Source organism: Callospermophilus lateralis, chromosome 3 (genome assembly GCF_048772815.1).
Source record: "Callospermophilus lateralis isolate mCalLat2 chromosome 3, mCalLat2.hap1, whole genome shotgun sequence".
Lineage (NCBI taxonomy): Eukaryota > Metazoa > Chordata > Mammalia > Rodentia > Sciuridae > Callospermophilus > Callospermophilus lateralis.
In genome coordinates this window covers 147,417,633-147,434,368 of record NC_135307.1, presented here as the reverse complement: position 1 = coordinate 147,434,368, position 16,736 = coordinate 147,417,633, and the positions used below count along the sequence as shown (strand labels likewise).

The following is a 16,736-nucleotide window of genomic DNA, read 5'->3' as shown; positions in this document are numbered from 1 at the left end:
GTTTGCTTTTTGTGTGTGGTACCAGGAATTGAACCCAGGGGTACCTAACCAGTAAACCACATCCCCAGACCTTTTTGAGATAGGTCTCTTGGGAGACCAACCTTACACGTGACTGAGTCACACTCCCTGGCTGGGTGCTGAGGTGCTCAGTCACAGAAATGTGGGCGGTGTCTCGTGCATGGGTGTGTCTTGCTACAGCCCCGTGAGTGAAGCTATGCTTCACTATGTTCCTTTGTAATATAACTCCTTACCCTGTTTAGGATAGAATCTTCCATGGAAGTGCCTTGTGTGTGTCCCCTTCTCTTACTGTGCCCTTGGGTGTGGCCTACCCAGGTGTCAGTCAACCTGCTGACAGTGGACATCACAAAGATACTCAGCCCTATGAAACCTGACCCCTTGCTTCATTTGAATAGCTTCCCTCAATAAAAGGGGTCAGCACATGCTCTCGCGCTCTCTCTTTCTGCGGACCCTTAAGGTCAGAGGAGCCGTCACAGCGACCCCAAAGAAAAAGGTATTTGTGTCTCTTGTGTGGTTATTTTGTGCAGCCCAGTTAGCCCAGTTTGACTGGAGTGACCCCTGAGCATTTTAGTCGTGAGAACAAAAACCCGGCAGGTCTCATTAAGTTACTGGGGTTAGCTTTGAACTCGTGATCCTCCAGCCTCAACCTCTTGATGACTGAATTACGGGGATTATTGGTGTGTACCACTGCACCCAGCTGTAAGTGTGATGCTAAGTCTAGTGCAGCAGTACATGCCTGCAAGCCAAGTAACTAAGAAGGCTGAGGCAAGAGGATGGTTGCAAGTTGGAGCCAGCCTCTGCAATTTAGTGAGACCTTATCTGAAAAATAAAAAGGGCTCAGGGGTAGAGTGCTCCTCAGTTCAATCCCCAGTACTGGGGGAGCAGAGGTTATGCCAAAGTCACGGACCTCCATTTCAAACTGGAGCATTAAAAAAAATTATATGGAGGCCCCACTCCACACCCACTAAATCAGATTCTCTAGTGGTAAGGGCAACCCAAATAAACTTGGAGAGCCACTGCTCTAGATCAATGTTGGCAAGCTATGGTCCAAAGGTCATGTGGCCAGTTATTTATTTATAAATAAATTTTATTGGAATACAGCCATAGCTATTTCTTTACTTGTTGTCTATAGCTACTTTTGCAACACACCTGAAGAGTTGTGTAGTTGTGACAGAGTTTTATGGCCTGCAAAATTCAAAATATTTATTATGTGGCTTTTTACAGAAAGTTTGCTGATTCTGCTCTAGAGAGTCTACATTTTATTCTGGATCAATTTAGAACACTAAAGGACTAAGATATTTCAAAGTACTATGTTCTGTAGCCTCAGAGAATAAAGTCAACTGAATTAGGCTTTGGCATAAATTTCTCAGTTTGCATTGACAAGGCTATTTTTAAAAACGTTCAAAATAACCATTCCTGGAGGGTTGTTGCTGAGGACTTTCATTCTACCACAGTCTATCTCTGGTGAAACTCTCAGACAACACAACTCTGTACTCCCAGCACAACAGTTAACATTAAAAAACAAAGAATTATGAGTAAGAAATTCCTCTTATCTCTATCTTCTGATGACACTTCTACCCCCTGGACAAATGGCTCTCTTATGGCAAAAGAAGACTGAAAGCACAGGAAGGAGCCTACCTTATCATCCAGGCAGGAGTTCTCAGATTTGCCTGAATATTATTTACCAAGATGAATTAGGATGACACTTATGTTCAGAAAAATCATATTATTTCTCAATATTCAGGATCTTTCCCTACTCCCCTTAAGTTAATGAGACAGATTTGTAGTACATACATGTAGTATTTCTTCCTACCTGAATTCCTAATAAAATCAAGCAAAACAGTACAAAGGAGAAAATGTTTAGCTAATTTAAGTCTCTTATTTTCTTTGGCTTATTTATTAACTAGAAGTATTAGGAAAAATAAAAGTAATGTATAATGGAAACTATCTAGCTTCTACCTAAAGAAACAATATACAAGATCAATTTAAACAACATAAACAAATAAAAATACTAAAACAAAACCAGAATTCAATGAAATAGAAAACAGAAAATAAAGAGTATCAATGAAAATATTGGTACTGGGGCTGGAGATATAGCTCAGTTGACAGAGTGCTTGCCTTGCGTGCACAAGGCCCTGGGTTCAATCCCCAGCACCACCAAAAAAAAAAAAAAGTATTATGCAAAAAACAACAAAACTGTCAAACTGTTAGCCAATATAAACAAACTAAACAGGAAATAAGACAAAATTATCCAAAATCAAAGAGAAAAGGGACATCATTACACAACATCAAACATTAAAAATAAATGATTATGAACAATTTTCTGTCCATAAATGTATCAACCTAGATGATATATCCTCTGCAAGATACAAACTACCAAAACTACAAAAAACAATCCCCACAAAAAAACTATCAAAAGCAAATTTGTAAACTCAACAATTCTACAGAATATTAAAGAAACTAAATTTGTAGTTTAAAAACCATCCCAACAAAGAAAAGTCCAACATCAGATAGCTATACTGATGAATTCTATCAATCATTAAAGGGGGAAAAAAACTATATCAATTGTATACAAACTCCATCAGAAACCACAGAAGGAAGGAACACTTCCTAGCTCCTCCCTTTGAGGTTAGTAGCTTTCCCTTGATACCAGTAATGTAAGAAAAAAATGTCAATTGGCCAATTTGTCCCACAACACTGAAATAAGCTATCTTCATAGAATATTATCAAATCAATCCAACAACATATAAAATGTGTACTATATCACAATTGTAATTTATATTAGAAATGCAAGGCTGTTCAATTATCAAAAAATATTTAAATTTACCAAATCCACAAGGAAAAAAAAATTTATACATTATGGTTTGGATATGAGGTGTCCCCCAAAAGCTCACAGGTGAGGCAATGCAGGAACATTTATGAGAGCTATAACCTAATCAGCAAATTGATTCATTTGATGAATTAATAATTTGAAAGGACTACTGTATTAGGTGGTGACTATAGGTAGGCAGGGTGTGGCTGGAGGAAGTAGTCACTGGAGTGTGCCTTTGGGGTTTATATTTTGTCCCCATGAACAGAGTTCTTGCTCTGCTTCCTGGCTGTCACATCCTAAGCTGCTTCTCTCAGCCACACCCTTCCTCCATGTTGTTGTGCCCCATCTTGAGTCCAGAGCTATGGAATTGGCTGACCATTAACTAAACCTCTAAAATCGGGAGCCAAAATAAGCTTTCCCTCCTCTAAGTGGTTCTTGTCAGATCTTTTGGTCACAGTGACAAAAAGCTGACGAAAACACTACTATAATGTCAACCAATACTTGTTTAAAAAAAAAAAAAAAGTACTGAAAAATTCAATATTCACTTGTGATTTTAAAAACTCTCACTAAACTGGGAGTGGTAGCAAATACCTATAATCCCAGCAGCTCAGGGGGCTGAAGCTGGAGGATCACAAGTTCAAGACCAACCTCAGCAATTTAGTGAGGTCCTAAGCAACTTAGTGAGACCCTGTTTCAAAATAAAAAACTGAAAAGAGCTGGGGATCTGGCTTAGGGGTTAAGTGAGTCTGTCTTCCATCTCCAGTACAAAAACAAAAAAACTCTCAGTAAATTATAAGAAAACTTCCTAACCTAAAAAAATGACAAAACACAAAAACAGAATTACAAAATAAAAATGCTTCCTCAGTCTGATAATGGGCATCTATAAACACATCATACTGAATGATAATAGACAGTGATTTTATCCAATATTACAAAGCAAGTCTGCTCACCATTCCTATAAGCAGCATACAGACTGGAAAAGAAGAAATAAAACCACCACTGTTTGCAGATAACATGACTATGAGGAAAGACTTCTCTTAGTCTCTATGTCCATATGTAGATATATGACTATCTACAAAAAATTTAAAAGTTCCCAGAATTAATAGGTTTAGGAAGTAACAGGGATGTTATTTTTAAAAAATTAATTGTATTTCTACATATCAGCAAGGAATAATAAAAAACTAAAGTTAAAAAAAAAAATCTACAACAGCACCAAGAAACCAGAAATGCTTAACTAGATATAGACCTAATGAGAAGTGTACAGGATCTGTATGTCTAAAACTGCATAACCCACTTGAATCAAATGTATGAAATATGATATGTCAAGAGCTTTGTAATGTTTTGAACAACCAATAAAAAATAAAATAAATAAAAAATAAATAAAACTGCAAAACAATGATGAAAGACATCAGAGAACTTGGAGATACACCATGTGTACAGTTAATAAGACTCATGTTGTAAAGCCATTAATTATCCCCAATTGATCTATATAGAGTCAATGCAATCCCAATGAAAATCACAACTTTTTGGTGGGGGCAGGGGCAGTAAAAACTGCCAAGTTTATTCTAAAATTTATATGGAAATTGGGCATGGCAGTGTACACCTGTAGTCCCAGCTACTTGGGAAGATATAGGAAGATTACTTGGAAGCTCAAACCTGGACACGTGGCAAGACCCCATCATTAAATAAATAAATAAAAGTTAAAGAACAAACGGGAAAAAAAAGAAAAAAACCAGAAAAACAACCACCACCAAAAAAAAAAAAAAAAAAAAAAAAGGCAAAGGAACTTGCACAGCCAAAATTATGTTCATTTTTCTCCTGTTTTAAATAATAGATTTGGAGGATTTGCCCTAGTTGATTTTCATACTTAACATAAAGCTACAGTAATCAATAGCAGAAGTCACTAGTAGACACATACATAATTCAATAAAAAAGATGAGGGAGTCCAGAAACAGATGCAAACATACATGGTCAACTGATTTTTGACAAGGAAATTAAATGGAGAAAAAAATACTCTTCAACAAAATGGTTGCTCAAAATATTAGACATTATATGAAAAAAAATCCTCTGCCTATCTCATACCACATACAAAATTTAACTCAAATACAACTTCTAGAAGAAAACACAGGAGGAAAAAAAAACAAAACAACCTTTGTGGCTTTAGATTTGGCAAAGATTTCTCAGATACCAAACCAAAAGCATGATTTATGAAAACAAAAGTTACACCAGTCTTTTCAAAATTTAAAACTTATATGGTCTGCAAAAGATATTGTTATGAGATGAAAAGGTAAACCAGAGGCTGGCCAAAAATATTAGCAAAATAAAACCTCATAAAGAACCTGTATCCGCCAAGCATGATGGTGCACACCTATAATCCCAGTGGCTTGGGAGGCTGAGGAAAGAGGTTCGGAGTTCAAAGCCGGCCTCAGCAAAAAGCGAGGCACTAAAGCAACTCAATGAGACCCTGTCTCTAAATAAAATACAAAACAGGGCTGGGGATGTGGCTCAGCGGTCAAGTGCCCCTGAGGAGTTCAATCCCTGATTCCCACCCACCTCAAAAAAAAGAAAACCTGTGTCCAGAATATAGAAAGAACTCTAAAAACTCCAACTTCTGTGCATAATTAACAGTGAAAAGGTAATAAATGAATGAAAGAAAATGTTTACAAATTATATATCTGGTAAGTGGTTAATATTCAGAATATATACAGAACTTCTACAACTAAAACATAAACAACCTGATTAAATTATGGACAAAGGACTTACACATGTGGTAAATTTTATGTTACATATTTTAGCCCAATTTTTAAAACCCCCATAATAAGCAAACAATAAAATTAAAAATGGGCAAAATACTTGGAAAACATTTTACCAAAGAATATATATGGATCACAAAAATAAGCAGGTACTCAACATCACTACAGAAATGCAAATTAAAACTGCAATGCAATATCACTAGATATCTATTAGAATGACTAAAATTAAGGGGAAAAAAAAAAAAAAAAATATCAAGTATTGACAAGGATACCGAGCAAGGAGCTCCTATACATTACTAGTGAATATGAAAGGTGACACAGAGTTTGGCAGTTTCCTACAAAATTAAAAAATTACCATATAACTCATAGCCATTCCATTACTAAATATTTACCACAACAAATGCAAAATTATGTTCATATTTAAAAAAATCTGCACATTACAGAAGATTTATTCATAATCAACAAAAACTACAAACTCAGTGTACCACACAACTAGAGAATGAGTAAGTTATTATACATTCATATAATGGAACACTAGTCAGCAATAAGTAGGAACTAATTACTAATAATCTATATCATGGAGATCTCAAATGCTGTTATGGTTTGGATATGTGTCCCCTAAGAGCTCTTGTATTAATGCAGAAATGTTTGGAAGTGAAATGATTAGATTATGAGAGCTGTGACCTAGTAAATCTATCCTAATTTGAATGAATGACCTGGGAGATAAATGCAGGAAGAGGTGTGACATGGCTGGAGGAGGTGGGTCACTGGGGGCATGCCCTGGAAGGATCGTTTTTTCTGAGGCACTGTTCCTCCTCCACCCCTTCCTTGCTGTCACAAAAGGATCCTCTGCCATACCTTTCCCCCAAATCATGCTACCACTTTACCTTGTGTTCAGAGCAATAGTTGGTCATCTATGGACTGAGGCCTCTGAAACTGTGAGCACCAAATAAACTTTTCCTCCTCTAACCTTCTTGTCAGGTAGTTTGGTCATAGTGACACAAAAGCTGACTAAAACAAATGCATTAATCTAAACTGTAAGAATCCATTTATATGACATTTTGGAAAAAGCCAAAGTATAGGAACAGAAAGCAGATCAGTGATTGTTAAGGGCTGGGGCCAAGGGGACACAGATGACTACAATGGACTTAAGTGAAAATTTTAAGGTGATGGAGCTGCTCTGTTTTGTAACTGTGGTATTGGTTACATGACTATGAATTCAGAAGTGTACACTAAAAAACTTTATTGTATAAATTATACCAAAATAAAAGTAAAGGTAATAAGACAAATAAATGTAGCATGATAAAATTATACTAAATCATCATCTTGATAATCAAACAGTCATAAGGAATGAAGTTACTTTGTGCTTAATCATATATCTGACTTAAATATTCTAAAAATGAACACATTTCAAACAACAAGATGTTTTACTTTAGCTTTATAAATTAAAAGTTAATGTTAGGATTATTTCATTTTGTAAAGCACCAAAATGTCAACTATATCCTAACTGAAATCATTGTTTTTGAATATTTACCCATTATCTGTTATGTGCAGATTTAAACATTCATGAGATAATTAGGAAGGGTCCAAGAACATAATTCTCCCCCTTTCCAACTTCCTAATAATAGTTAACAACTAGTAGATATACGTGTGAAAATATGTCCTATATTTAAATATTATTCTCTTGTCTTTCTATACTTTCTCTTAAAGAGAGAGGGTAATCAGTAAAGTCAGCTCTTTGGAGAGGCACTTATGTTATGAATTAGTAGAGCATGAACTGGTGCCATTACCCCATTTTAAACATGTGAAAAAAACAGTTTTACAGTGGAGACTGGATCACTTGCCCATTTCTTTAAAAAAAGAGGCAGAACTAGGATTCAAATCCAGGACAGTTTCACTTCAAAGTTCTTTAAGTTACTATTAATCTTTCACAAGTCAGCAATTGTTTGAGGAATTCTAAGGTACATATTTCAAGATTATATGCATGTCCTGGTTTAATTTTAAACCTCACACGCTGAAAACACGTATACACACTCAGAAGAGTTGAACCAACACTTTATAAATCTAATGTACATACAGTCCTTGATCATTCAAATCAGGAATAAAAATGACAAATCTACAAGTAACAACCAAAAGGATATATGAAAAAGTAATCATGCTCACTTTTGACCTTAATAAAGAATTTATTGTAACTCTAATTTTAAACAAAAGAATATAGAAAAATTTTCCCCTTTCTTCTGGTTTCCTGACATCTGGCTTTCCTCTATTGTTTTCAAAAGCTGCCAGTATCCTGAGTTGTAACACAAGATTATTTACTGCAACAGAAACTCACCCTGTGAAGCGTCACTGTGTGTTGTTCCCATATAGCTGTTTCCTCCATTGCTGTGCTCTGATACAGGAAAAGAAAAATAAAACATTTACCTTTTAAGAAAATGTTTTCCATCAAGTGAACAAGAACATTCAGTAAACAATCACCACAATAAAATACCAAAATTCATACTATTAATATTAATATATTCTGAAAGAAGCTTAATAATTATGGAAGGTTTTTAGTTTGCTTTTGTTTTAAGAGACAGGAAACTACACACAGGAACTTCCTTTGTTTTTAACTTATTCTCTGGACAGATGCTGCTCTATACTAGTTTTCTGCCAGCTAAAATAAGTGTTCAAGCTAATTTGAACAAAAATCAGAATGCTTCTATTTTGAAATATCTAATGGTACATAAACATTTGAAAGCATACCTTGTGTTCTGCAAAGAAAGGAAAAGCTAAATAACCTCTGAATTCAGTAACTTATATGTGTATATATGTGTGTATGTGTAAAAGTGTATATGAATTAGTAAAGCATCAATTGGTGCCATTACCCCCATTTTAAACATGTGAAAAACACAGCTTTACAGTGGAGATTGGATCACTTGATCATTTCTAAAACAAAGATGGTCTTGTGTGTGTATGTATGTGTTTGTGCATGTGTGTGTATATATAAAAAACATAAGACCATCTGATAGGTTTGGTCAATGTTGCTTTATATCACAAACACTACTGCTTCATAGTTTTAGTTTTACTACTGAATTACCTTCTTCAGCTTCATTTATAATCATAAATCCAATATGCATCACACATGTATATACAAACACAAGAAACAAAAAAAAAAATTTAACAACAATCCCCCGTTCCAAGAATCATCATAAAATAAAGGCAATGCAAGCTTCAATATAAGTCATACTCAATTCACAGGATAGTTCAGTTTCATCTCCTGTCATGAACTCTCATAAGGAAAATAGTTACCTAAAGGATAAATGCTAAAAAATTCAAAATAAATTTCTTTAGAACTGGTCAACTGCTCTAGGAGGTTCAACCTTACTGTTAAAATTTTATAAAACTAGGGTGCCTAAAAATGTATTTATTTTTTAGGTAAACTCAATAAAAGATCTTTCAGAGTTACCGAAAGAGAGGGTAAAAGGGAAGAATGCTGAATACAACATTCTCAGAATATCCCCCATCATCTATTATTATAAATGCTTATTTCACAAGTGAGATCTGTTTTCTGTTATAGTGCTGTCATTAGCATCATGAGACTATGTCCATCAAGGTGCCATGGGCCCATTTCTCCTTTCCCACAGCAGTTTTAATTGAAGATTAATGCCACTTTAGAAAAACGAATGCTTATAAAGAAAGCCTGCTTTTCCTAAATTCAAAGGAACTAGATTAACTTCCCTGCCAGATGAATAAGAGAGGAGAGAGAAAGGATCTCTCTGTTCACTCCCATAGATAAGAACTGCCAACCTTAGGAGCGGTTTTGTTTCAATCTTCCAATCAAGTACAGCAAACTCTCTCTTTAATGAGACCTCTGCTGGAAACAAAGCTGTTTTGTCTTTTTTAACAAAAACTGACCGGGATTCAATGATTTAAAAAAAAAAAGAAAAAGAAAAAACCTGGTCTACCATTGTGAAGCAATGATGGTATTAAAAACTCCTCTATCAATATGAAGCAATGATGTTGTATCAGCTAAGCACTAAAATTATACCAAAATATAAGTGATAAAAATATCTGTAATAATTGCCAATCTCAGCTGACATTAAGAATGAAAACTGCTTGCATAGCTCTAAGCTGGTCTTTTCTTGATTCACTTCATTAACCAGTAGCATTGCTTCACTGCTTTTTTAAATCCATGACCTATCAGTCCAAACTGTAAGTGATCTAACAACTAACAGACACTTTCCTTGATAACATACTCTTTAGTATGAAACAGTTTATAATCCTTCATATGGTTTAAATGACCACATAGCTCATTTAATGTTAGGGTAGGAAAGCAGGTTATGAAACAGTTTGTACATTTTAATTTTGTTCAAACATGGGGAAGGGAGACTCAAAGGGACCCACTAAATGTAAACAATGATCATTCTCAAAGTGAAGGGACTGTGGGTGACATTTTTTCATCAGGTGTTTTCTCTTTTTTGCTTTCCTTACTCTATTCTCAAACAGAACACACTCTTCACCAAATTCCACTCCTACTTGAAATTTCAAATATTTACTCTATTTTGGTTTTTAGGAAAATCAAATAATGTTGAAGAGGATTATTTTATGTCTTATTGTTAATTATAAAAGAGAGTTGGGCTAGGGTTGTGGATCAGTGGTAGATTGCTTGCCTACCATGCTTGAGGCACTGAATTCGATTCTTAGCACCTCATATAAATAAAAGGTCCATCAACAACTAAAACAAACAAACAAAAACTTTTTAAAAAAGAGTTTATTCTACTGTTATTAAGGATTCTACACATTAAGGTCTTATTATACAATCTCCAAGAGTACAGTAAGAGAAACTTAAATTACTTTTTTGTACAAGCTAAGGGGGAAAAATAAAATATACCAAAATATAACTGTTCTCCATATTCCAATTAACATGATTTTTTAAAAAATTTTTTTTAATATTTATTTTTTGGCAGACACAACATCTTTGTATGTGGTGCTGAGGATCGAACGGAGGCCGCACGCATGCCAGGCGAGCGTGCTACCACTTGAGCCACATCCCAGCCCTAACATGATTTTTTGAGGGAGGAATCAGACAAGTATACTTCTCAAATAACTCAATGGTTTCCCCCAAATGATAATATATCTCACTCCTCTGTTAAAGTCAAAATGAGCTTTTATTAGCTTGATTTAGTTATCTGAAAGGAGACCCATGTACAAATAAATAACAAAACATGAAATATCAAAAGGAATTACTAGTTACTGTCTTGACCGTCACACTAAACCAATTTAATCCATATGAGTTACTACACCTTACCACTCTTTATCATCATCAGCTTTAAAAACAGAATAAGTATTTCTAGTTTAAACCATAGACCTTGTCTTCTCTTTCCACCCTCTATCCTTTCATTGCATCAGTGGCAAAAGCAGAAAATTCTGTCTCTTTTTTTGGTACATAAGGCAATCCTTGAGGAGTTCTGAATGAACTGAAGGATGGTTCGATGGATAACACATAGGCATGGAATGATACCAATATAGTAAAATGATAGTGGTAGACTTTCAATGGTCAGAATTCAGAAATCTACTATAAAATTTCTTCAACTTTGTTACATTTGAAAATGATGATAAAATGCTGGGGTTAAAAATTAGTAAATCATTCAGAAATTGAAACTAAAATTGACTAAAAATATTCTGTACCAGTAAATTTACTAAGAATTATTTTAATGGGGACTACATACAGAAAAAAAATCATTAATAACAGAATTTTGATGTTTTAGAAAAGGGGCTCTTTAGAAAGATGAAAGAAACAAGAGCCTCTGAAGTACAGAGAAAATAGAAATCAGGGTGGGGAATCTTAGTACTATGCTCCCTTCTGTACTGTTTTAAATATTTATTACTTAGGCAAATAATTGGTTTTCAAAACTTAATATTCTTGCTGTAAACTTGCTTAAAATTTGCCTTATTTTAAAAAATGCAGAATGAATAGTAGCATAACTTACACAAGCATCTTTTGCTAAATCCCTAGTCTCATTTTCAAAGCACTTCAACTTGTGGAAGACCAAAGGAAAAGTGTATAATTCCCCATAAGCATGATTTTACTACTATTATCCCCTAATATCTATGAAGATGTTATTAAACAGAAAATGAACTAGCTCAGAAATGATGAGTCCAGAGCCCAAATCTGTCATAAACTAGAAATGTGACCTTATTTTTTACTCTCCTATAAAATTAGGAAACTGGACAAGATTATCTCAAGTAAAATTGTCTTTCCAGCTCCAAATTTCTATAAAACTATAATGTCAAAGAGCAGGCTAAAAATTAAATGATCAGTGAAACATGAAGGCATCAAAAGTGATTGTAATTCGTGGTTGCTAGATTAGTTCTGCGTACATTTCTACAAAGTCAGCACCAACTGACTAGAATCACAATTTCTGAAGAAGCAAAAAGCTGCATTTCAGAATCTGCCAAGAGTTTGTTTGGTTCCTTTGTTCTAAGCTCCAGCTGGCAAAGACACTACTCAGATCACCAACTCTAAAGGGCTTCCTGCCAAAACTCCAGGTCCCAATTCTAGGCAGTTTCACCATTCTTTAGGACTGATTACAAATCAAATGAGGAAAGACAGGAGGGCACAAGAACTGAGAAGACAGTTGCTTTGATATGACAGAGTTGTATAATTTGTGGAATAGGGAAGGGGGTAAAAAGAGAAGTTACAAAAGTACCACATCACAACAAGCCTTATGATGTAATGCCAAGGATTTTAAACTCAATAGGAAGACATTAATAAATTTTAGATATCAAATATACTCAGAATTCATTATAAAGGCTATAATGTGGAATATGGATTTGAAGCAAGAAGACCAGATAGAAAGTTAAAGTGAAAAGATGGAAAGAGTTAAAAGTGACTTGTTCTGAATTAAGCAACTGAGTGGAAAGGCAGGAAGACTTAAAATGAAGTTTCAGAAATGCTTAATTTAAGGTGCCTATGGAACCATCAGAGCAGACATGGCAAGTAGTCACTGGATATACAGGTTTGAAAATCAAGACTGAGATGTGGAGTAGATAGGATCTAAGAGTAATTAACAAGGTAGCATCCTGGAAACCTAAAGAAAAGATCCAATTACCAAAGGACTAAGATAACCCTGTGGACTACAATATTTTGGAGGTTTAAAAAAAAAGGAAGAACCAAAGGAACTTAAGAAGGAGCCAACAGTAAGGGTACAAGAAAATCAATGGAGCTAATACAAAACATCATTTATTATCCAGAGAATACACCAAAACAGGAAATACAAACTGAAGATCTCTCAATTTGAGAACAATATATCTATCTGATATCATAAAAAAAACAAAATTTCCTTGAAAATTTTAAAAATCAGACCATTAAAAATTACTAAATACATACCTAAAACAGATTATTCAGCATGCTAAACAATTTTCTGATGACTTGCATTCCCCCAGTAGGAAACCAAGTAGTAAAGAAAGTGACACTCTGGTGCACTTTCTAGGTTATTTCTATAAGCTAAACTTGCTACGCTGAATTGTTTTTTATTTCTTTTATGCTTCCAAGTGTTTTTGTTGGGTTTGTTGTTGTTACTGGCTTTTTTCCTCATCCAAAATAAAATGTGAGATTAACTACTGAAATAATAATGAGCCAGGAACTTAGCAGGAAATACACGGATGGTCCCCTCTATGAAATTTCACTTTGTATTTAATTTCAAATTCTGATCACTGCTATAAGGATGAAGTACAAAGAAAGTAGGATATGTGTTGAAAGTGAAAAAAAAAAAAAAAGGTATGCATTTGTATTGACTGAGGGTTGGCTTTTAAATTCTCAAACTGAGATACCCAAAAGGTAGTAAAAAAGGTCCATGGAAAGTCAAATGAAGAGAGGTCCTAGAGACATTCCTGGAGATTTAACACACTTCACAAATACAAGGTAAGAAGATAATACTCACTAAACATAAGAGTTAAAATAATTATCAAAATAAAAGTACAAAAAAATAAAGCCAAAAAAAAAACAAGAGCACAACAATTATAGGGCAGAAGTCTAAATATAAGTGAAGTAAATTTAGCATCCAGTACTATATTCAACATCAGTTAAATTTAGAAATACTTTTGTGTCCAGCGTTTGATTTACAGTTCAGGAGAAAAAGGATAAGATACATATAATTAGGAAATATTAAAAGTTGGAAGAAAGACATAGTTGACCTGGAATTTTTTGATCAAGCCTGAAGTTTGCTAAAAACAAGTTCAAAGGCAACTTATATTTATTGCTTACCTAGAAAGAATATCCGCTTAAATAAGTTACCATATTGTGCACATTAAACATTGAGAAATTTCCATTAGGGACAGTTAGATACCTTGGGAAAACTTAAAATCAAGAATGCTTTCCAGTTATCAAAAACAGAACTATTTTTAGGTATGGTATTTTATAATGGCTGGAGGCAGAGTAAAGGCCTCTCAAAATTTTCCAGGTAGAAAGGAAGAAGGGAATGGGATAGCAAAGATGAAGAGTGATATTTCTCTAAATTTATCTTTTTTGTATTTAGCCCTGATTTTTAGAACCACTATTACTCTATGACACACCATTCACACATTAGAAAAATTAGCCATCAAAACCAATAAAGAAAAGGATGTGTATGGGGGCGCGGGGCAGCAAAGAAGAATCAAAAACAATAACAAATATACAAACACCAACTATATTACAAATGAATGATGAAACTGCACAGCAATTAATATTCCAAAATTTTTAAAAAAATAGTTTGGAAGTATATGGGAAAACAATGCAAAAAAGATACTAATTTTGGTTTTTGAAAAGCCTATTTACATACTTACAGTTTTGAAAAAAAGATTAGCTTCAGAGTACATATTTTTTTAATTTTTAATATTTGACAATGAAGAAATGAATTTTATAACCCATGAAAAATGGCACATGTGATTTAAAAAAAAATGAAAAACAAGCAAAAGTGACTTACACTGTTAGAAGTCAGGATGGGGTTATCCTTGTATATACTTCAACTGCAAGGGCATAAAAACTAAGAAAAACTCTAGAGTTGCTAATAATGTTCCTTCTTGATATATATGCTGGGCAAAAATCTGTATATACCAAAGATTTATTCACCTTAATGATTATATAAGGTTCAAAATAAAATAGCTTGGCAATAAGGATTGAAATATATCAAATATACTTCCATTCACCCATTTGTGCAGTGATGTGAAAAAATGATAAGCACTGACATTGCAGTCTTTAGGGGAAAAAAAAGTAGATTTAAAGAAGGGATTAAGCTAGATATCCATTCTGCTTTTCCTATAAAAACAGTACCACTGGGTAATCAGTAGATAAAGTGAAGTTTCTCTTTTTAGTGGTATTCCTGATAATAAATGTAGAAGAAATAATAAAATTTGAGCATCATCATTTTGCAATACCTAATGAATTAAGAAATCTAGCCACTGATTATAGCTGCTAACCTCACTTAAAATAGCAACAAAAAAATCCCTGGAACTATACCACTTATGAAGTAGTAGTATTAAAAAGAAAAAGAAAATCAAATCCAAATCTGATCACTGCTCTAGATCTGTACTAATATAGTAGTCAGTCACATGTGGCTAATGAGCACTTAAAGTGTGCCTATTATAAACTGAGATGGGTTGACATGTATAAAATACATAACAAATAGCTTTCAAGTATTGAATATAAAAAAAATATGAAACACCTTATTTCTAAGTTTTATATTATTATATGCCAAAATAGCAATATTTTGGATAAATGAATTAAATAAAATGTTAAGATGAATTTTACCTTAAAAATTTTCAGTGTGGCTACTAGAAAATTTTAAATTACATCGTGGTATTTTACCTAATATTCTTATTGGACAGAAATGCTCTACCTCCAATTACCAACTTGTAGGAAGTATAGAGGGCTGAGTGCCACTGTAACCACTACAATGAAGCAAGACCAAAATCCAGACTGAGAAAAATTCTACAGGACAAACCATCCAGTTCCTTAACCAGTAAAACTGCAAGCTAATGAGGGGGAGATGAGACAGAGAGAAACATGGGGGACCTTGTATACCCAAGAGCTAGATATAAGATATGTCAATCATAATTAAGAGGTCCTTATTCAGATCCTGATTTACATACACACACACACACACTTAAAAGGAAAAGTTAAATATTTAAAAAAACTAGAAAATACTAGTTGATTTAGAATTTATTTTTAAAGTTTGACAATGGTACTATAGCTATATACTTTTTAAAAGTGTTCTTATTCTTTGGCAGATCTGTACTCAAATATTAACAGAAGAGAAAATGTTTGACATTTATACTTCAAAATCATGTGAAGGACACAATGATTTATATATTATATAAATATATGTAAATATACATTTATAACTAAAATACATCTGAACATAAATTGGATAACTATACTAGTTGAGAGTAGATTCATTATATTCATTTACTTTTACATGGAATTTAAAATTTTCCACTTAAAAAAGGAAAGATAACGTAAGGAGACTAGAATTTCCAATCTAATAAAAACTCAAACCAAGAATGTGGCTACCATGGCCTAGCATTAAGCAAAATTTCCTAGGCTGGCTACTCTAGCGACTGCCTTCCCTTTCAAAAAAGTAAGAAAAATGCAGCTAATGTTGGAGAAGACTTCTGAGAGTTTCTAGGCTCATTCTGAGATGGTCTAATGTAGTCAGCAAGTAAATAAGAAGAGGAAAGAAGCAACTCTCACCTAGAAGAGACACCCAATTTTAATCAAATAACCAAAAGACAACTAAGAATAAGTTGTTGTAAGCACTGTGGAGGGACAGAAGAGGGAGCATAAAGCATGGAGTTCTGACCTACTTTCTGGATTCAGGACAAAATTCTTAAGGAATTAAGACTTGAGGGACAGGTGCCAGGTGAATAAGGGTTAGAAGTGGGAAACTTTCCTGGTAGAGAAAACAGCACAATCAAAAGCCCTGGGCCAGAAGAGCGCCTCATTCATTCAAATGTTTGAGTTTATTGTGTTCTAGACACTATGTTAAATTGCAGATAACCAGACATAGGCAAGATGACCTTGGAGAAGATGGAGCTTACAGTCTAGTGGGAGAACCAGATGATGATCAAAGCACTTCATGACTAAATATATTATCACAGGCTTAAATAAGCACTATGGGGGGGAAAATAGTGTCAGG

The 16,736-nt window shown here is 34.0% G+C and overlaps 1 protein-coding gene across 4 annotated transcripts in view; it reads right to left on the bottom strand.

Moving 5' to 3' along the window:
* Tjp1 (tight junction protein 1) overlaps positions 1 to 16,736 on the bottom strand; it is a 230,528-nt gene that overhangs the window by 62,825 nt on the left and 150,967 nt on the right. For all 4 annotated transcript variants that reach the window (XM_076851428.1, XM_076851429.1, XM_076851431.1 and 1 more), the window contains one exon: positions 7,916 to 7,972. In XM_076851428.1, the coding sequence (XP_076707543.1) occupies positions 7,916 to 7,972 (57 nt within the window). The remainder of the gene's footprint in view (positions 1 to 7,915; positions 7,973 to 16,736) is intronic.